Source organism: Hipposideros armiger, unplaced genomic scaffold, assembly GCF_001890085.2.
Source record: "Hipposideros armiger isolate ML-2016 unplaced genomic scaffold, ASM189008v1 scaffold_1122, whole genome shotgun sequence".
Lineage (NCBI taxonomy): Eukaryota > Metazoa > Chordata > Mammalia > Chiroptera > Hipposideridae > Hipposideros > Hipposideros armiger.
In genome coordinates, this window is record NW_017732472.1 from 373,918 (window position 1) to 397,142 (window position 23,225).

General features: G+C 41.5%; 1 protein-coding gene across 1 annotated transcript in view; it reads left to right on the top strand.

Annotated features, from left to right (window-relative positions):
• LOC109376410 (disabled homolog 1-like) overlaps positions 1-23,225 on the top strand; it is a 545,742-nt gene that overhangs the window by 372,914 nt on the left and 149,603 nt on the right. Inside the window, exon 3 of the mRNA XM_019632327.1 lies at positions 7,075-7,277. Coding sequence (XP_019487872.1) covers positions 7,211-7,277 — 67 coding nt within the window. The 5' untranslated portion in view covers positions 7,075-7,210. The remainder of the gene's footprint in view (positions 1-7,074; positions 7,278-23,225) is intronic.

Below are 23,225 nucleotides of genomic sequence, written 5' to 3' on the forward strand. Positions count from 1 at the left end.
TCTTATCCCTGAAAAGAACAAATATGCAGGATGAGTGTATTTCAGGCATTTTTCAAATGAGCTAGATCAGATCAGTAGCCTTGACATACTAAAAAAAAGAAGAAGAAAAGGAAAAGGTTTGACAAGTTAAAGCCATGGTCTCAGGGATGGAGAGGGAGATGACCCAGGAAAGGCTGACTTTGGCTAAGTAATTAAAGGAGCTGGCAGTTATCTATGGGGCAGGTGGATGAAAGGTCTTAGTGGGCACATTCCTAGCATGGAGGTATGGTCTGGAGAGGAAGTCCAGAGCTGGGAAGAAGAGACCTGCAGTGGTCCAGAGCCTTCTGCCAAGTCATAGTCCAGGCAGATATGGGGTGAAGCTGGAATCTGTAATGAGAAATGACAGCCACAAACTAGTTTGAAATGCAGCTAGCCTTGCTGTCCAACCATTCTGTCTAGGGAGCTGAAATGGGTCTGAACATAAAAGGAAAGAGAGGCCAGAACTGGCTGTGTTGCATATCTCTGTGTGTTAGGGTCTGAGCTAGGCTTTTCTTTCCTCTTTTTTTTTTTTTAATTTGGAAATAATCTCAAAACCTTATGAAAAATTTAAGAATATACACAAATACCATATTTCCTTTATTTAGATTCACTTATTGCTAATATTTTATCTCATTTGCATATTATGTTTCTCTTTATGTACATGGATAGGCACACACACATATATACATATATATGTGTGTGTGTGTATATATATATATATATATATACACACATATACATACATACATACATGTATATGATTTTTATTTTCCTGAATCATTTGAAAATAAGGTACACATATCTTAGTCCTTTATTCCTAAATATTTGGTCTTAGGTATTCCCACAGAAAAGTTGTCAAATTAAATGAATGTAACATTGCTACAATATTTTTACCTAATTTCATATTCAAATTTGTTAATTGGCCCAATAACCCCTTTGTAGCATTTCTTTGCTCGTCAGTACAGGATCTTGTGCTGATATGGCATTTAGTTGTTCTATCTGCTTAGTTTCTTTTCATCTAAAATATGTCCACAGCCTATCTTTGTCTTTGATGACTTCATTTTTGAAGAATACAGTCCTGTCCACCCACTTTTAAATGCGTAACCTGGTTAGATTCCTGGCTAGAATACTACTTGGTAGTGATGTGTTCTCAAGGTGTCGCATGGTATTCACATGCCTCCCTTCGTCAATGTTAGTTTTGATAACCTAATAGAGGTATTGTTCAGTTTCTCCATTGTATGATCACAGATTTTTCCCTTGCAGCTATAAACAATAAGTGATAAGACACTTGAGCCTGCGAAAGTCTCGCTTCTCATCAAAAAAGTTTCTGCGGATTTAGCATTTATTGATGACTCTTGCCTGACTAAACTTTGTTTTGTTGGCTGCAAAGTGTTGATTTTATACCCCAGCACTCCCTCTGTATTTACCAGATAGCCTTCCTTTTTATCTCATTTGTTTCTCTGTCTGTTATTAGTATGGATTCATGGATTCCTATTTTTTCAGTGGTTTATTATTTAATATCATCCTTACATTATATTGGTGTTTAAATTGTTCCAGACTAAACCAGTGACACACACACCCTCTAAGATGTCTGTTGTATCCTTGTGACCTTCCCCCATCCATTGTGTTTGTTTTGAACACTTCTTGACTTTTTGGAATAACAAGGTATTTCTGGCTCATCTTGTACCTGCCCAGCCCCAGCTCTGGAATCATCCATTTCTCCAAGAACCCCCAGTTCCTTTTACTAGGGAATGGTATAGTATAAGCCAAAATCTGGGTATTAGGTATCACGTTGTTCTGGGGTACCTTTGCCCTAGACCCGTGCAGTGGACAGAACTTGAAAATATATGCATATAAGCTCATGTTTACATACACATGTACACAGATGTGTGTATATTTTATAAATCATGAGTTTACCCTGAAATCTCCAATTCCCAGTCTATCCCCACAGTGTTCTTTCCTGCATTCCCTCTCATTTTCGTGTCTCTTCTTCCAAAGTGAACCTTGGCTCTCAGGAATATCAAAACATTTATCCTTTGCTCAATCCTATAACACATCTAAAATATTTTCATAATTGCTTTGCTCATAACACTACCAGAAAGCCTACTAAAAAGAGTGTGAGGTTTGTGTGTAGCTCCCCCTTACCCAACCCTGCCCAAGGCTGAGTGTAAACTGTCAAATTCTGTGGTCATAACTTATTTGGATTATTGTTCTTCCTCTCCCACCCCTTCAGCAATTGTGTTTATGAGGTTCATTTGAAATACAAGTGGATTAATTTGTTTCAGTCCACTCTCAGTTTTAGCCTTCTCCCCATTACCCATCCCTGTTAATTTAATTTTTTCAAAAATGTAGACTATTAATATGCTTCCAAATGGAAATTATGTAAAATGTTATACATTAAAAAAAAAGTTATACATTAAAAAAAAGTGTGAGAAGTATCACCCTTTGCCATATCTTTCTACCGGGTCACCCAGTTGCTCCGCCACCCCGGATCTCCCATGTAGAAAAACAGCCCCCCTGTTTCCTGATTTGTTTGTCCTGTGTTTCTGTTTGTAAAGATAAGCAGATTTAGATCTCCTCCTTTCTTACACAAAAGGTAGCACGCTGTAGGTTGAGCCAGGTGTCCAAAGTCCCCATCTCATCCATCTTCCAAATTGTACGTACTTGGTTGTTATCTTTCCATTTTACTGATGAAGCTGAGGCTCCTCCTCCCTACTGTTGCAAATCTTTGCTCCGTGTTGATAAATGGTCTGTTTCCAGTGCTTTACAGTTTGGATGAAGCTGGTGAAGATGCCCCCAATCACAAAACATGCAGGTAGTGGCATGTAGCTTATAATCTATGGAGTTGCTGCCACTCAAACCCAAAGTCTTGGATCTGGGAATACTACCTACTCTTCATCTGGTTTTTAAGGCTGCGTTGTCCTTCTAGACTGGAATTCGTAGTATTCTTTGCCCTATCACACAAGACTTAAATCAGGGTATGAGACGTGACTGGGAAGGTTTTATTATTTTTTTAAATTCAGGTGAAATTCATATAGCAGAATTAACCATTTTAATGCGTACATCCAGTGGTATTTATTACATTCATGATGTGCAACCATCACCTCTATCTAGTTCCAAAAATTTTCATCACCCCCCAAGGAGACCATGTAACCAATAAGCAGTGACTCGCCTTTACCCACTTCCCCAGTGCCTGGCCACCACTGATCTGTTTTCTGTCACTGTGGATTTATCCATGTTGGGTAGTTCATATAAATGCAATCATACAACATGTGGTCTAACTATTTCACTTGGCATGGTATTTTCAAGGTTCAGGACTTCATTCCTTTATATGGCTGAATAACATTCTGTTGTGTGGGTACACCACATTTTGTTTATTCATTCACTAGCTGATGGACACCTGGGAGGGTTTTGAGTGAAGTTGGGGAGAAGAGAGACTTGTACCCTGCCCTGTGCTGTGCTACTTATTAGTCATGTGACTGTGGATAAGCCACTAAACTGGCTTGGGCCTCACTTTCTTCATTTGTCAAATGAAGATAATAGTAATACCTTCAGGTGGTTGAAGGCTTGAATAAGATAATACATGAGAAGTTGATAGCATTGTACCTGGGGGGGGGGCTTCATAAATATTAGCTTATTTTATGATAGGATCGAGAGAGGAGAGGGGGGTTGGGCAGGAAAGCACACGTATGTGTGTTACGGTAGGTGTTTTAGTACGTGTCCATTCTCTTGCAGCTGCTCAAACCTTTGTGCTTTGTTGTTGTTGTTATTATTATTTTTAAGTTCTATCTATTTGCTCTGCTTTGTGGTCTGGTGTCCCCCCGCACCCAGTCACTGAACACGGGGTTTTACATTTAGAAGCAGTTCACTAGACAAAACGTCTGTAGTGGAATGTTACATAATTCACATTTAGATTTGAAGAGCTCATTATAAAAAACCTGACACACTTCAGGAATATTAAATTACTGCAGATTGTGTGGAGCAAAGAAACATTATTGAAGCATTTCAAAATTCTAGGCGAGCCTGAATTTAACTGATAGGGTTTCACGGCTTTTGCTGGGGAAAAATGATTTGAGTTGTCACATGGTTTCTGGCTCTAGAGGACTTTAATCTCCTTAATTACAAAGAAACGAATTTCCTAAATAATTTGGAGTTACTTCACAGCATTTGCTCAACCCCTGGCTTTTGGAAAATTAAAAGGGGAGTAGGGTCCCGGCCGTGGTACATTCTCTCTGTAGTACAGCTTCCTTATTTAAGTTTTCATTCAAAACGATGCCAGTTTCCTTTCATTATTGATATACGGATGTACTTCAGAAATTCACAAGTAATGCTTATGATGCTTGGACACAGTCACATTTTGCTGAACAGGTGACACTGTAGATACAGAATAGGGAGAGGTGCTGTATTGTCGCTTATAAAGCTGAAGTGGGGAAAGTGGCCCAAATCCAATCCAGTTTTATACATTGACTTTTAAGAGTGCTTGAAATTGTGTAAAATCCATATCTTGCAGCTCATTTCCATATTTTTGGATCTGGTACCTACTGCGTGCAAGACCAGAGTGATAGAAATATCTTAGATTCTATCATTTCCTGCCATTTGTCCTTAAAAAACAGATTTAACCTACCTTGGTTTCCTCCTCTGTGGAAGGAGGATAATAATATGGACTGGTAGTCACATACCAGCCATGTGACCTTGAGCAATTAACATAGGAAACTATCAGTGCCTAATATTCACCAAGTGCTTGCCAGAAAATGTGCAAGGCACTGTTCCAAGCATGTTACACATGTGATGACAATTTCACCAGCAGCTTTATGAAGTTGATATTGTTATCCCCATTATACAGATAGAGAAACTGAGGCAAAGGGTTGAGTGACTTCCTGCATATCACATTGCTTGTAGGTGGATCAAACTATATGCAACTGGCCAAACATCAGATCATAATATAAGTAGGGAGAGATTCCATTTAACAGAGAGATCAGAAAACCTTTCTGCATGAGATACCTCTTTGAACTGAAGCTTAAGGGGGTTGATAGAATGTCAAGGCAGACTTGAAAAGAAGATTCTATAGAAAGGTATCACACAAGGGAAAATTAAGAAGATGGGGACGTACTTGTATATCACCTCCCTGCTAGACTTAGGCTTCCTCTTATTAGTTTGGTTGTTAATTTCAAGCCTCCTCGTAAATGCTGGTCCTCCTGCCTGAAACAACCATTCATTCCTTTGTTATACACACATTTATTGAGTAGCCATTGGTCGTCTCTCTTATCATGCACTTTACAGAAGCATCATTCTTCAAGTTCCCACAGGGTAGGGCTTCTCCTCTGTGAAGCTTGATTGACTCTTCCAAGCAAAGAAAATGATTGATCCTTTGTGCCCCAGTATGCCAGGTATTTGTCTGTTTTAGTTCTGGTCATGTGTACTGCAATCCCTTACATGACTGACACCTCTGCTAGACTGAGCTCCCTTGAGGACAGGAATCCGACTTCGACTCTGTCCTCTTGGCCAGCATGGTTGCACAGTAAATGCCTGTTGACATGAAGGACCCAGGATTTTCACTTGGCCCATAGTAGATATTGGTTGCATTGAAATGATAAATATCATTAATAAAATTAATGGTGTCTGTATATGACTGAGTGTTGTGACTGTCATCTCTCATGAAATGCTGTCTTTTCCGGGAAGGGAGAGGTTAGGAAGGGCAGTGAGGGCTAATGGAATGGGATAGAAATAAAAGTGGCAAGGAGAGTTTTCATTTTCTGTAAATAATTTTATGGACCCCATTCTAGAGAGAGAACATTTCGTTTTCCTTAGATGTAGCCTTAGATCCTCTAGTTCAAGCACATTTTATTTAAGACTAGTGTGCTCTTCAAAAAAAATAGCTTGTTATAAACAAACCAAAGAACCTATAATTTTAATGTGGCTTTTAGGTTAGACCTTTTAGTTAAGCCATCTGTAGTTGCCCTTTTTGAGCTGACACTGGCATTCAAGGTCAGCCTTTTTAAAGCGAACAGTTCTAGATCTGTGGGATGAGCTAAGAATTGACTGCACAGTTTGAAGATCCATTTCCAGTAGCCTGATCAGCCAAGCTTGATAAGAGCCTTGGCAGCGAAAGCCATAGTATAATATCATCCTGATACTATTTAAAAAACGGATAACTAGTGAAATGTTTATTTTCAACTAAACTGTCAGATATAACTATTAGATAGTTAGTCAATGGAAAAAGACTGTTGACTTAACCCAGGGAATACGTTCATTCAATGTAATGAAATCAAATTAGTTACTGTATGTGAAGGAGTAGCTAAGGGCGTAGTATACAGTAAGTGAATGGTAAATACTAGCTGTAATTGAAGTGGTCGTATTATCATTATTATCCCAGCACAGTGTCTGAACTGAATAGTACCTAGCAGTGTGCAGTGAATATCTATTGAAGAAAGAATGAATGAAATGTGTGTCTACCTACTTTTCTTTTTCTCCCCACGTTAAATGCCGGTCTGCTCTTATACCTGAGGGGAAAGCTGGCACAAAAATTGGCTTGCTGGAAAGTTTCTCAGCCCCATTTGTCACCTTATCCTTGGAACCCAATTCTGTGTCAGCTCCATGTCCCCTTTGTTGCCTGCCAGTGAGGGACAGACCACAGGTCACTTCCCTATGATCTGCTTTAGCTGCCAAGGCTCTGGTCAAGCCTGGCTGGTGGATGAGTGCCCCACTATTGGAAATGTCTCCACGGGGCTGCTCGGGAAACATGCCTTTGCTCTATTTTCTGGGTGGTATCTAGGGCTTGAAAATAAGAAACATGAAAAACAAAGAGTTAGGTTCTGCCCTTGTTGAAAATCCAGAGTTTCAGAGATCCCTTTTGAGTTACCTCGTTGGAGGAACAGCTTGGTTGATAGGCCTCTCATTCCTTTTGCTGTGGACACCGTCAATGGCCTGAATGAGAGCAGTTTGTACACGGAGACCACGGTGTTCCTGTGTTTGTGTGACTATTCCTTTGTTCCCCCTAATTCCTGCTTAACTTCAAAAGGGTAATCGTTCTGAACGTTCTCTTCCCTTGGTTTGCAGCGCTCGCAAAGTGTGAATGACATGTGCAGCTCGGGGTGTCGTTTCTGAAGGGTGGAGCTGTTGCCTTGGAGAAGAGTCCTCGATGAGCCTGGCCGAGGCCCGGGATCTGTGTGACGTGGACTAAGGATTTAGTAGGATGTCAACTGAGACAGAACTTCAAGTAGCTGTGAAAACCAGCACCAAGAAAGACTCCAGGAAGAAAGGTAAGGCCGCGTTTGGCTCTTTCTTATGGCTACTTGTCTGTACAGGAATGGGCTTTTGTCTCTGGAATGATATACAGGACTGTCTTTGGGATCGCATATATGTTTTTAATAGTCGTCAGCCTTATTTGCTGTTTGTTTTTTTGGTTTGTTTTTTGTACTCATAGTATAATATTTTAATGGCTGTTCCTTATTTTCTGGTTAAAATGCAAAATTCTTTTTATAAGCTATAAACCCCTTCCTGATATACCTTCTACCCCATCCCCCCAGCAATATCTCTGCCTCACCACCCCCCCCCACACACCCCGCCCTCCCGCCATTTAACCTTCCAGGCATTCTGTCTGCTGTTGTTCACTTTGGCATATACCAATGGTTCTCAAACTCCAGGGCACCAGAATCACCTGGGAGGCTTGTTAAAACACAGACCGCTGAGTCTCACCCCAGAGTTTTTCGTTCCCCAGGTCGAGGATGGGGCCTTAGATTTTGCATTGATAACAAGTTGCCAGGTGATGGTGATGATGTTGGTTTAGCGATCAGAGTTTAGAACCACTGGACTCTTCTTAATCCAGCCTGAAATCCTTTCGTCACTCCCCACTTTTTTCTAGATGGGCTCCTACCTATTGTTCAGGTTTGAACTTGGTGGGACCTCCTGGGATGGGGGGCTTTCCTTACTCTCTAAATTGGGTTACTTGCCCATGTTTGTTTTGCTTCAGTAGCACTTTGTGAGCATCTCCAGTATTGAAAATGCCCTGCATTTCTGTTTGTCATGCTATACACCCCTTCAGACCTGGGCCTCTTGTTCACCCTTTAACTCCCAACACTTACAAAGCACTTGATTCAGGGAAGGCACATACATACTGGTAATGAAGCCCGGCATGACTAGTGGGGTAATAAAATCATTCTATCGCTTTTCATGTTTTCTGAAGAATTGGGTCCTGTGGCTTTAGGACCATGACTTTCAGTAAGCGTGTCCCCCTCTTGTAATTGGGCGCAAGCAACTTCTTGCTCTGTGTGTGTGTGTGTGTGTGTGTGTGTGTGTGTGTGTGTGTGGTGTTTGTGTGTGTTTCCTCCCTGTGATTTCTGCTTTTTTCCTCCCCTGCCTCCCCAGCTGCATGGAAGAGGATTAATAGAGCTCTCTTTCAGGTCTTGAAACCTGTCAATGTGGGCTTGCAAACCCGGATGCCCTTGGTTGCTTTGTATAGGCAGTGATTTGTTGGCGACATCACTGTGCTTGCCCAGTCATGTTTTGTGATGGCATTTGTCTGACACTCTATAGGAAGCAAGGGGCATAAATGTAATACATATGCAGCCGTTGGACGCCAAAACCCCAGGAAGGACTATAAATTTTGCTTTAGAGGTTTATTTGAAACACAAATATTTTGGAAGCAGTCTATTTCATTCCCTAAAACTTAATGTAAACCTTGCTTTTTTTGAATGCATTGTGGTCTAAGAATAATAGAAGGAAAGCGAGTGGGTGAGAGCGCAGGTCTTGGGAGAACTGCTACATGGGGAAAAGAAATTGCAAAGCCCAGTATGTACTAGAATTCAAATCCCTTCTTCAGTGGAAACTGACAAGTTATATTTTTGCTTCAAATTTAACCTTTCCACTACACTTGTGCTCTTGAATGCTTAATGCATTAAAAATTGTATCTTAGGGCACATCTTTTCATGCTTAATTTTAACATGCAAAACCAGAAGTATTCTAAAGAGAGGATTCAGGTTTTCAGAACATTGGCTTAGTTGAGGATTTGGAGTGGGAGCGTGAAGGTGACCTTTGCAGATCCTCCTCATCTTCATATTCTAAAAGGCTCTAAAGCCAGCACAATACACGTGCAATGAGTGTCCTCTAGTGAGTGGCTAATGCCACGGAGTCTGGGCATGTCGATCTGGGGCAAATTCTAGGGACACCATTTCCTCTGTGACTTTAGAATATCACTTAACTCTCTGAGCCTCAGTTTCCTCTCCTATAAAACAAGGTTATAATATTACAAACCTGAAAGCCTCATTATGAAGGTTAATTGAAATAAGGCAAATAAAACACAGTACTTCGCATGTAGTAAAGGCTCAACAGAGCTTAGCTTTGTTTCCCCTTTTCCTCTTTTTCTCCCCCCCACCCCCCTCCGTCTCTCCTACCGCTTTCCACCTCCTTCCTTTCCTGCCATCTTTCTTCATCTCTCTCCTCTCCTTTTCTCTGTTTCGTTTATCTTATTTCCACCCCCTCCACCTCCTCTTTCTCTTCTTTATCATCCTCCTCCTCCTCCTTTTACATTGTTTTCTCGTATCCCATCGTAGAGGGGATCTTAAAAAGTATACAGCTGATTTGTTCCAGAGCAAGATTTTCTAAATGGTTTGTAATTATGCAACAGTGGTAAACCCGCTTTAATCTCTATATACGCGTCTGGCCCACGGCACCATGAAAACACTCATACATCAAAGTGAGAGAGAGAACGCGCTGGTAACAGGAATGATAATTCATTTCTTGTTCTTCGGTTTTTGACTGTGGGAATAGTAACACTTCCATTAAACACATATTGGTAACTGGGCCAGAATAATTAGAACTTTAAAAGAAAGTAAACAATTTATATAGCAATCTTGAATATAATGGCACACTTCAGTTCTTTCACCAGTGTTTTCTCCAACTCCACTTGGGTTTTTCTGTGGGGGCAACATATAACCTGTCTTCCTCTGTGATCCCTAAGTACCGCTTTTCCTTGTCTTACTGCATTGGTGAGTCTGTCAGCACAATGTTTAATGATAGTAGGCAACCTTATCTTGTTCTGAAACGAATGGAAATGCTTCTAAATTACCTGTGTTATATTTAAGTTTTTACTAAAAGTTCTCCATTAGTTCTCCTTTATTTATCATTTTCCAGGAAGTAGCTGTTAATGCTGAATTTGCATGTTGAATTTGATCATATGCTTTTCCTGTATTTATTTCAATCCATATATATTTTTTCTCTTTTAATTTATCTTGTTGTGGATTTCACAGATAGATTTTCTAATTTTTATGCCTGAGGTAAATTCTATTTATTCATGGTGTGTTGTTTTCTATAGTATTTCCTGTATGTGGATTTGATTTGTTGATATTTTACTTAGAATTTTGATATCTGTATTCATCAACAAGATTGATTATATAACTTTCTTTTCTTGAACAGAAGAAAATAGTCTTCTTGCCTGGTATTAGTCAAAGTTTATAACCTCATATAATGCTTTTGCTGGTGAGGAAGTACTGAATAATACTTAAGCCTCTTTCTGGAAAATATATAGCTTTTTCTTGTTTTAATATTTTCATTTGACTTTTTAAAAAAAGTTATATATGCTTATTACTGAAAATTAGAAAAGGCAAAGTAACATGCATAATCCCACCAGTAAAAATTAACTACTATTAACATTCTAAGTTACTTCCTTCTGAACTGACTTTTCAGGATAATATGTACTTGAGATCATATTATTCATACAATTTTATATCTTGCTTTGTTTTTGACATTATATCATAAGTATATTTCTCTTATTAATATATGACATTACAGACTAGAAGAGGTTCCCCTCTCACCCCCTACCACCACCACCCGTGTTGGCAAGATTTAGATAGTTCCCAGAGAAGGTATTTTATTTTCTAAAAAGAATACCTCACAGTATGGGTCATCTATTATGAGAAAGAGTGGCATAAAGAAAGTTAAGCGGTCCTTTAGAATTTCTCAAAAACTTACCAGCCCAATTCTTTAACCCAAGCTGTTGAAAGCAAGTCAGACATTTTTAAATGCAAGTCAGACAGGGGCATATTTCATCATAAAATGAGTTTCTAGACAGGCCGTCTATGAGACGCAACCAGAGTATTCACAATTCAAATAAGGAAGGGATGAAAGTGGTGAGAAATAAAGTTGTTTTCTTTGTTTCATTTTTATTGGATTGTGTCCCTACACATATAGCTTGTCACATGGTACATATTCCAGGAGTGGAATTAGATGGAGAACTGGAGGAAGAGACTGTATATTTTCAGGTTCATTACCTGCCATCAAAAGGGAAAAGTGTTGACACGATTCTTATTACCTGAAACCCTGGAATTAGGCCACCTAGTAAAAGACTGTGGTAGAGGAATGGGTCCCATGATGAGCAGATGAAGACACTTCTGGGGCCAGTGCCTGGAGTTTTCCAGTCAGCACCATCTGGCCGCTTAGTGTAGTGGAAAGAGCACTAACTTTGGAGCCGGACAGACCTGGTTTTTAATATTAACTCTTCTCCTTATCTGCTGTGTAACCAGAGATGGTTATTTAGCCTCTTTGACGCTTGTCTTTAAGGGTGTGTGGGTAAAGGGTCAGCGTGGGGTCTGCAACATGGCACCGGCTTGGTCAGTGATGGCTTTTCTGCCCTCTTCCTTCTGAGATTACAGTTCAGCATTGTCTCCTGATTTTCTAGAAACACCTAGAGATCAACTTATTCACTTTCCGTATAGTTATACTAGAGCTATACCCAAGGATCATGAGTTAACAGCAACATGCTACCTTACTTCCTCTCAGGAGAATTTGGCTCCAAGAATCAAGGCCCTGATTGGATCCTGAAGAAGTTGGTGGTCACATGGAAGCCGCCTTGGCTTTGTAGCAGCATCAAACTGAGTCTGGAGCCTGGCTCTGTGCCTAACTAGCTGTGAGAACTTTTGGCAGGTTGCTTAGAAAATTCTGGTCAATGTTGGTTAATGAACGATTTCAGTAACGCCATACTCAGGTTCCTGATTCCTGAATTGGTCAGTTAGGCCTGGAAAATAACTTGTATTCATGGAGACTGACCATGTAGGTGCTTATAAGGTGCTATTATATTCATGATCCTATTGGATCCTTAGGACCCTGGGAGATGAATGTCTTTTTTTAAAGAGTCTTTATCAGGCCTATGGTGTAGAGCTGCTGTTTCATCACTTCTATCTGTGCTCCTGTCCTGCAGGGGTCAGCCAACAAACACACTGGATTCAAGCTCACACCTCAGCCCTCCCCCGCCCCCACTCTCTGTGACCCCCCTCTCTCAAGTCAGTTCACTTTTTGAGCTTTAGTTTCCTCAGGCACCAAATAGATATAGAAATTATATTTGCTCAGCCAAATTTCAAACATAGAAGAGGCATTAGTTAATTAATTAGTTAGTTCTTTTGTCCACAAACATTTATCTAGTCCCAGCCAGGAGCCCTGATAGTAGAGAAACACCTGGAAAGGGGACTCTGACTCCAGTCTGTTCATGTAGTTGAAGAGCTTCTACTCCAGAGGCCCTTCTGATTTTTATAGGTCTCACCCTTCCCTGAAAAGGAGTATTTTTCTCTACTCTGCAACTTCTATTCATTCTCACTTCTATTACTATTCAGAAAATTTATTTTATTTTTTACTCCAATGCATATTTATTTTTTAAGTGTTACATGTTTGTCATAATGAAGAAAATTCTTATTAAAACTCTTTTTCACTGCTTTCCTGACCAAAAGCAACTGAATTTTCATCGTGATAAACAAAAATCACACAATACTGTGAAAGTATGTGTATACTGAAACGTGAACAAGTCCTCTAGAAGCGGAAGCACATGAAAGCTTGTCAGGAATTAGAGGTTGGGGCTGGACAGAGCTTCTTTCTCATAGGCGAGGCCTCGGGAGCAGAAGGACCTGCCCACAGCCACTCAGTTGGTCAGTGGCGGGGCCTGGGCGGGAACCCAGGGATGGCTCCGCGGCTGTCGCTGCTTCCACTCAATAGATTTCAAACAACTTATGTTTTAGGAATAGCCTCTTGGTATGTTTGTTTCCTCTTCGTTACACTGAAGACTCTTGGAAGAGCCATGCTTTAGAATTAGATAAAATTAAGTTTGAGTCAAGTTCTCAGCATATCTTCTACTTGTGTGTTTCAGGCTAGCTACTTCATCTTTCTGAGCCTCAGCTCCTACATCTGTAAAATGGGGGTACTAGCATCTATCTCAAAATGTTCTAATAAAAATTATGTGAGTCAAAAATAGAAAACACCTAACACTGTTCTCTCTATATATAGACTCAAGTTAAGGAAACATCCCTTTTTTCCTCTTCCCCCATCTCTGCTACCAGCCCTGAGGGGCGACGCTTCTCCATGCTGTCGGGTATAAGGAGAGGTGGATGGTACCCTCTCTCCAGAGTTACGTGAGCTAATCAGCCAGTGAGAAAAAAGAACAGGTCCATCTTCAAACTGATGCTTCTTCCAAGAACAACTGGGAAAGTGGACAGGAAATGCAAAGGAAAATGGACCATGTGGTCTAGCTGCAAGCATTCATTAATAGCCATCATTTATTGCATGCTGGCCATTTTAGATACATTGTCCCCAAAGAACCTAAATCTTCCATCACCTCATGGAACACATAAGAAAACATGTTCAGAGAAATCAAGAGACTTTCCCCAGGTCACGTGGCTTGTCTGCATGAGCTAGAAAGCACTGAGGCTGCCCAATGTGAAAGTCTGTGCCATCTCCCCTGAATGCATTCTATGAGTTTGCGCTGTGCTGTGATGCATGGGATTGGGGATGTGAAAAAATTACAAGGGCTGCACTGTTTTTAGGGGGGTGGGCATGGAAACAGATTAGCCACATCATGTAAATTTATGGCACCATTCTTCCTTGGCAGGGGTTTGGATCTTGGTGAACTAATCGCTCTCTACTGACTCTGTGATTTGCAGACTTTGGAAACTCAACATCAAGGATTTAATTACAAGACCTCATAAATTTATCTCAGGATGATGCATAAAGCTCTTGGGCTGAAGGATATAGGAGGGAGGGAATGTTATTTTAGCTCAAGAAGTCCAGGTCTTCATGGTAAGACTGTGGTGGTGGGCAGAGATTCTGTACACTCATGAGTGCGTGGCTTTGAATTTATTCCAGGACACCTCGCTCATTGTGGTCATTCCCTGAAGACAAACTCGTTTCAAGTTTCATCGGTGACTGAGTTCAGGGTCTCATTCAAACTGCTTCTGACTTACACAAAGTCAGGCTGTCTTCAAGCCTCACTTCATGCCTCCTTTCCTCCTTGAACTCATTTTATAACCCCAGCACCGTACCACAGAAGACAACACACTAGGCAAGCCATTTGAGATCTGGTCCCTTTTCCTTTTCTGTCACTGTGCCCCCTCCTAACCTGAGCCGCACTGACCTCATGTCCCAGGACTCACCTCTGTAACTTTCATGCATAGTTCTCCCTCTTCTTGGATCATCTTTCTTACCCTATTCACTTGCCTAACTCCTGGTCGTCCTTCAGAACTCAGCAGCCATTTGATTGAGCCATCATCCTTAGCATTTTGAGTTTCCAAATGCCCTCAATTAATTAATCACCGATGATCAGGCCCTGCGACCTCCTAAACCTCTCTCAAATCCATTTTCTCTCTGCCCCTCTCCTGAAGGGGGTTCCAGCTACCTTCACCTGGGTCATCCTAACACCCTCCTAAGTGTTTTCAGTGGTCTCCATCTCCAAGCTATTCTTGACACTGCTCACTCATGTGAAGTTCTGATCAGGTCCCATCTCTGCTTCAAACTCTTTAGTAAGCAGCACTTCCTGACCCCAGAGTAAAGTTCACACTGCTTATTGTCGCTTCAAAGAGGCCCCGTCTGGTCTGACCCCCTTATCTTTCCAGTCACATCTCTCACCACCCTTCCAGAATGATACTGCACTCTGTGGCTCAACTGAATTAATTTCAGTTCCCTGATCCTACCATGTAATTTTTCACATTCAGAATTTGCAAGTTTTCTTCTCCCAGGAATACCATTTTCTTTATTCTTTTCGGAGCTTATTCCACTTTGTTTTAGTTTTAAGTTAGATATGACTTTCCCTAGAAATGCTTTGGTGACTCACTGCAACCCACCTGTGTGACCCCAAATTGTGGGTCATCACTGGTCTGTGTGCTTTCAAAGCACCTCATTTTGCCCATCATAATACATTATTTTAATTATATTTTTATTCTTCTTTATCACGCACCAAGCTGGGAGTTCTGTGAGTGCAGTGACCATGTCTGTCTTCCAAGCACAATGTTGAAAGATTTAGGTACACAACAATGTTTGTTGAATGAATAAGTGAGTGAATGAATGAACTTATAACTAACCAAGCCTCACCTGACTGGATTTGTGTGGGGTCCATAGCATCCTGTGGTTATTCAAATCATCACACTTGCTACATGTTTCCTATCATTGTTTGCCTATTTCTCTGTCTTTGCCATTAGCTATGAGTTCTTAGCACTCAGAACATGGTGTCTACTTAGTAGTAAATGTTTGTTGAATAAATTTCCATAAAGTATGGGGAGAATGATTTATACAAGGACAAAGGAAATTTGAAAACACCAACATCTCCCCTAAATGCTGGCTCTTGAGTTTCTGACTACGTAGCACTGAAAATTCCTACTATTCCTTGATCTACTTCTCCTTTTGTGATGTGTGTCCAATCACGTCTGGTGCTGTAATTTAGCGTGATGTGGGCCATATTGGTAGTAAGAGCTATAAGATTCGCCATATTAGTTCGTCCCACTGCTTCATTAAGCTCAGTGTGCTGCCTCTGGCAGTGGCTGGGTCTGAATTTTGATGTTTGGGAGAACAAAGCCCTGCATATTAGGCCTCCAAGTCCTGTAAGTCAGGTAAAGGTAAACTCCTTCCTAGGGTTGGAGAGGCTTCATCTTTGCAGATAATCAGTAAATGCCTCAGAGCACAAGATTTTATTATCTCAGTGGATTTGCTGAGCAGATGATGTCCCCAGGTGTGCTGGAATTTCAGCAACCTCTTCCCATTGCAACACAGGTTCTGGGATAGTCAGAGTACACGTGTTGCAAGAGTGAGCATTTCTGCACAATCCATCAACAGAGCACACAGAGATGAAAGGCAGAGGAGAGGGTGGACTGGAGGTGAAAGAAGAACGAATGCCTATCGCGTACGTTGTCTCATTTAAGCTTGAAAGCAACCTTTAGACAAGTGTTCTCATTTTACATGGGAGGCAGCTGAGGCCCAGAGAGGTGAACTGCTTCCGTGAGGCCATGCAACTTGTAAGCAAAGGGACCCATGTGCACTTTGACCCCAGAGACTTTCCACATGCTTAACACCGGACTAAGCTGCTCCCCACTGAATGGTGTGTCCTCTTTCCATATACCAAGGAATGTGTACACTGCAAGACATCTTCCTGCAGATTCCACTGGCAGCACCATCAGGTGAGATGGCCTCAGCAAGAGAAAGGAATGATGACAACATGGAGTGGAATCAGAAAAGCACAGGAAGCCTTAGCCCTTCACCCACTTTGCCTGCGGCATGTGGAAGATTGTCAGACACAAGCGCACCACGTGATTGAGAAGGAAACATTTGCCTGTCTAAGGATGATGCCATGCCAGTTAGTCTATGTTTTTCAGATATACAAAGGTAAAGACGAGGTGAACTTGGAGGATTTTGACTGTGTACAAATCGCGACGCACTTCTAGATCTCAGTTTGGAACAAGCACTCCAGTTTTGCAAATGCTCCAAATCTATGGATATTCTCACCAGCCCAGTTCCACCTGCCAGTGGGCATCCCCGCATCAGAAATAATAATGAAGATGCTGGTGATGAAGGGTAGCTACTCTCTGTCAGCAGCTACAAAATATCAGGCGATAGATTCAAAAGTTTCCATGTGTTTTCTCAATCACAACACCCCATTTGAGGTAGCCCCCTTTTTTAAACCTCCAGTTCCCAGATGAAGCAGTGGACACTGGAGAGGTGAGACAAAGTCTGTGCTGTAACCCCAGAGCCTATGCTCTGAACGGCCCTGTGTTCAGCAAATGGTACACAAGCCGTAGATGCCCGTGGCACATTCTGAGTACACTGACCAGCTTGACCCACCCTGCACTTTCATGAGTTTGCTTCAGCTCTCCTCTCAGCCTGGAAAAGAATCCCTGTCTTTAATCTGCCTGTCAGGACCCACCTGGTCCTCCGAGACCCAGCTCAGATGGCACGTCCCTGAAGCTCTTCCTCTGCATTCGCCTTCTTTCATTCAATTAAACCTTCCTTTCCCCATGATTGTCAGCATATTGGTTTTTAAAAACTTTTTAAATCCAGCAAAGCTTTTATTTCTTTCACCCATCAAAGAGGATTGTATTTATATACCTTTCTTCCTTGCTAGATTGAGTCTTAAGTAGAGATTTAATGTCAGGGACTGAGGCTTATACTTCATTATACTTTATCAAAGCTGGGAGAAGGAGAATTTATTGAAGAGTTCCCAGTGGGAAAAATGGAAAATGCCATTAATTATGTGACTACAAAATGTAGCCAGAGAGTACAAGAGATGTATGAGGTTGGTCATACTTCCATTTTTCAGATGAGGAAACATACTAAGATAGTTTCAAAATAAGTTCAAGGTCACCCATCATGTAATGGGAAGAATAGGAATTTGAAACTCAGGTCTAAATGATCCAAAGCATGGTGTCTTTCTGCTATAGCATGCTGTTTTCCAGCAGTGGCCATCAAATAAAACCTCATTAAAATCTCAGTTCCTAGGGTTCTGATTCCTGTTGCAAAGTGGTAGCAATAAATGCAATTTACTTTGATAAAGAATTTCTATAGCATCATTATCAGTTTACTTCCCTCAGATTGGGGAAGGTTGTCACTTGAGTCTTTCAGCTTCCTCGGGCTGGCGCTATGGCTCTAGGGAGAACTTGCAGTCTGATAAAGCAGAGGCAAGAAAAGCCATGTAGGAACTCGCGTTGGAAAAAGCCCAGCAGATGATGAATAGCAGACCTGAATCTTATCATGTATTTCAGGATGATGTACGGGACTGTGGAAAACTGTCTTTGACAAATGTGCATGGGAAGGGGAATTATCTCCAACAATGAAAAATGTTCTTATTATGTGATCCTAAAAAGGATCAGGACCCCTATCATTTGGAAAATGATCACCACCGTACCCCTTATTAACAGCGATATGGAAGCATGTGCTAAAGACGTTGGACGTCTTACCGAAGCTGTGATGGATAGCCATGAGTGCTGGAATCAGCGTGGACCTAGGAAAGGTAACTTGGTGCTTGACAGCAGGTAGGAAATGTGCAGTGAAGCTAAGGTCACTCTTAGCCCTGGCTTCATGAAGCTTTGCAAGACTTGTACCTGCTGCCTCAGCCATGTACCCATTGGCTTTTGGTCAGGCTGAGACGGTGATTAACTAGTAGAACGTATGGGATCCAAGTTTGTAGGGAATAAAACCATTTCTATCGGGAGAAGATGACTAGTGTGCCAGGCATTTTAAATATGTAATCTCGTTTTATTTTCACATTTCACATACATCTGTGGAAACCTAGAGTCAAGAGATGCCATAGCCTGCCCAAGTCTAGAAACTAGCAGAGTGAGGATATGAACCTAGTCTGACTGCAGAGTCTGTGTGCTTTGTCATCCATAGTAGCTTTAATTAAAAAAAAAAAACCCTGATTAGAGTTCAAAATAGGAGAAATAGAAACAACCTGAAAGCATATGTATGTGAAGGTGCCTACTGCAGCCTCTAGCACACAGTAGATGTTCAGGGAATGTTAGTCCAATCGAGAACGGTCAATGCCAGTTAAGTTTGTTAGGGGCTGTGTAATGATTGCCGAGTTCTCTGAGTTCCTTTTTTCCCTCCCTCCCTCTCTCCTTCCTTCTTTCCTTCATTCCATTTTTGAGCCTTTTCTAGAAGCAGGCAGAGTGCTGGCCACAGAAGATGATAAACATGCCCTGGACTTGCAGAACTTAAGATCTGATGCGAAAGACAATTAAGAAGCAATTGTATTTTGTTGCGGTAGTTTGAAATCCCAGAGCAGAGATAACCAAGTATCCCAGGCTGTCCCAGAGGCTGTGAGATGTAAATCATGGTTTTGGGAGCTCAGATTTATTTTATTTTTTCTGGTGCAATGGATGCTTTGTGAAGTATCTTCCATTATTATAGATTTTGTATATCTATTAGACTTAAATTCCTAGTTGTGAAAAATAAATTGTACCCTGTCCTCCAGTGAAAGGAAGGCCTGCAGATCAGAAATCTCGCTTGGCAGCAACGTGCTCCCCAGTCTTTTAGAGTGAAAGCTTCTTCAAGTTCTGCACATATGTTATTCGTTTCCTATTATGCACAGAACCAGGCATATAGTATATGCTCATTAAGCATCTGTTGAACAATAGAATAGCCTATATTAGATAGGTAATTCTTTGTCCTTTGGCCTACATTTGCCTTGAATTAGTCATTTATATTCCATTAGTTTTCCTTTAATGTTTTAAAATAATGGTTACTGTGGCTTCTCCTCCTGCTCTTAAAGTTATAGATTGCAAATAGATTTTGTGTAATTCGCTAATGCCAGTCGATTTTAATGGCTGCTTTGAGCACTAGATAGAGGGTTCTGAAGTCATATCCTGGCTTCAAGTGAGAACAGTTAACACTCAGGTGTATTTTCTTTTCATCTTTTTTGGGGTTTTTTTTTCCCACCCATGAGTATGTGCACACAAGCATGCAGACACATGCATTCTAATTTGACCCTACTGCGTTTTTAATTCTGCATTACTTTTTTACTAAATCTTACAATTGAAGCTGTCACTATGTCATTATAACTTTTTGCTGTTATCATTTTAAAAAATGCAAAGCGATCTCATTTTCCTTTGCTTTTACTCACAAGCCCTCTCTCCCAAATGCTCTGTCACCGCTGCCGTTTTCCAGTGACCCACTCCCAAATGTGCCAAGTCATGCCTAAGCTGTGGCACACGGAGCTGCTTTCCGTAGTCAATGATTCGTTCTGTTTTCATCCTGGAACTGATGTCGTGTTTATCTTCTGGGTTTCATGGCCAGGAGAAGATGCTAACTTGTTTCCCGCAGTGAGAAGCAGCCCGGGCTTTAGGGTGGGCTCCCCTTTGGGGGTGTCACCATAAGGACCACCACTCTAGTAAAGTGTTGGAATTAAGATTTGCCAGTGGGCATACCACTGAGCTCACGGTGATTTTTGTAGTTCAAACCTTTTCACCTTATCAACTGTAATATGTTTTCCCGGTGCCTTGATTTTTTGGTTCGTCTGTTTTAATGTGATGAAATGTAAAAAACGAGTGCAGTTTTGTCCCCTCGCAATGACTTTAGGGGTTTGCAGCTGATAACCTATCCTTCCTCTGTTAAGGATTTGAATTTTAAACAGCCCCAAATACATTTTCCTGGTATCTGTTATCACGTGATTAGTGCAACTATTTAGTTCTGGTCATCTTTCCTATTCTTGGTAGATTTATTTTCTCTTCTTAGAATTCTACAGCCGCCCTCTTTGTCTGGGAGACTGGAGGTGTCATTTAGACGTCGCTTATTAGGATTCCATTATTTGTCTCTCATATACAGTCAGCTAAATCAAAAAAGGCAGACAGTGTTTTTAAATTGCAAATTTAAATGACAATTTATAGACCAGGTCTACTGGAAATTTTCTGTCCTTGGCATCCATCATTGCCTGTGTGTATACAGTTTTATGCTCTCTCTCTCTCTCTCTCTCTCTCTCTCTCTCTCTTTCTCTCTCTTTTCATCTTCTTGAGAGCACAGTACGCATATCCATCAGAAGCATCAGAACTGCTTACAATCAAACAAAAAATGCAATAAAGATCTTGAAAGAAAATGAAGACAAACACCCGATCCCAGACCTTACTTAAACATTAGTTATCTTCCTCCTCCTTCCCCTTCCATGCCTCTTAAAAAAGAAACTTGTGTTAGTCACTTCTTTTAAAGTGTTGAAGCCCATGGTTTAGATTCAGATAGCGTGAACGTTCACTGGGGGCCTGAAAATATGCTAGATACTGTTAGTTAATCTGCAGGATAAACCAATGATAATGACTCTATTATCAGTAATATTATAACAGCGAGTATTTATTGAGCACTTACTATGTCCCAGGCACTGTTCTACATGTTTTATTTATCATAACTCATTTAAGATAATAATATGTTAATTTCTAAAAGAGGAAACTGCAGTTCGTAGGAGGCAACTTGCTCAGGGCCCAAAGCTGTGTGAGCGATGGGGCTGCAGTGTCCACCAGAACACTGGTCACCACACTGGCCTCTATTTTCAGTAAGGAAACTTGGGGCCGATTTAGTGCCTATCTTTTATAAAAATGAAAGGTTGAAAAGTCATCTCACTATGCCGTGCTCAGTTTTAATTTTTAGCAGATTGGGTTAGCAGGAGTGGCTTTAAACCTTGAAATCACCTTTTTTTTTTTATCAGTTCATTTTCTCTGGGATCAGAGTAGATTGGCAAAGCATTAGGATCTTCCAGTTCAAAGCTGAAGGATTATCTGTCTCGATGGGTACAATCATCTCTCAAATCCCCTGGAAGCCCACTGCGGAAGTCGGTACATTTCAGAAAATGCCCGTGATACCTAACAACTTCAGTGATGAAATTAATAGAGGAAAATTTGCATCTGGAGGGCCCACATTTTTTTTTCTTTAGTAATAGTATGAACCGATATTTATTGAGGGCTTATGAACTCTCTCACACATGAGCTCATTTAATCGTTCCTCATGGCACCAACTATATTGTAAAAAGTGGTAATTACTTTCATTTTTATTGATAAGAAAACAATCTCTGAGAAGTTAGGCAATTTGTCCACACAGAGACAGACAATGGTCCCACTGCATCCATTGTGTCAGACCTTTTCATTTATAGCAGGAAGGTAAAGTTCTTCCTTTCAGTCTCTGATCACCTGGCTTCCGTGTAGACAGCAGCTGTAGAGGGAGTCTAGAGGGAGTCAAGGGCTGGTGGGATTTCAGTCAGACGAAGCAGGTGAGCTCATGAGGAGATGAAAAGACTTATTTCCACCTGGGAGTAAAAGTGGGGCGGGAGCCCGAGGAAGCCAGGAAGCCATCAAATAACAATATAGGGTTGACCCAGGGTGAAAGAGAGAGGAAAGGAAGGAAGGGCCGGTGGAAGCATCTTAGACAAGGCTGTGTGGAGTCCTTGAGCCAAAGTTGCTCGTCAGAGGAGCCCCGTGTCTCCTGGGAATGGATCTGCCTGAGCATCCCTGCCCTGCTTTATCGCAGGCTGGGAGCAGCCTGTGCAAAGTGTGGTCTTGGTGCAAACATGGAGTTGGATTTCTGAGAGCCACATGTGGGGGCACGTGGTCAGTTTGTTTCTCTGTAGTTAGGAGTCTGCAAGATGCATTCTCACGGCCCCCACATTGCACCAAACGGATCTTCCAGATACCTAAATATTATAGGTTGTGCTAGGAGATGTCCCCTCTAACTTCTTCAGCTTGCCACCATTTGGTGCAAACTAGCAATTCAAATTCCTGTCCCCATGCCACCCTAAGTCCCTCAGGCAAAGGTGGGCAAATGGGGTTAAAGGTGATGCTCATTGCAGTCATGGTTCCAGATTCTCTGGCCAGTTAGTCCCGCCATCCCCAGGATGTTTGCCCTTTCACAGCCTGCAAGAGCTGACAAAAGGGGCCCCAAAGCAGTTATTGGATCGATGACCCAAGAAGGAAGCCCACTTAGTAGCCAGTGTTCTCCCACACAAAAAAGGAGAATGCCCATGCCATCAAACCCTGCCACCGATGCCAGGAAGGCCAGGATTGCATTTCTTAAACATCTTTCTGATGGACAGCATGCACAGGGCCTCATTTAAGGGAGCTCAGCGAATCCTCGCAACAACCAGTTGAGGCAAGTGTTCTTTAGAATGCAGCCCAGTGATCGTGTTACCATCTTCAGAATCACACATTGATCAGCCACAGCTCTGCCATTTAGTAATTATCCATATGACCTTGGGCGACTTCTAAATCTTCTAAGCCTGCATTTCCTTACATGTAAAATAGGAGTGATGGGACCCATCTCTCAGGGAGCTAATTCAGAACAAATGAAATCACATATGTAAGTGACCCAGCACAGCGTTTGGCATATATGTAGTGACATGCTTGTCTGCTCCTCTTGTTACTATGGGAAAACTGAAGCCCATGTATCATGGCTGATTCTTGGGACCCTGAGTTTTGTGAGAGGTGGACTGTTCAGGTCTG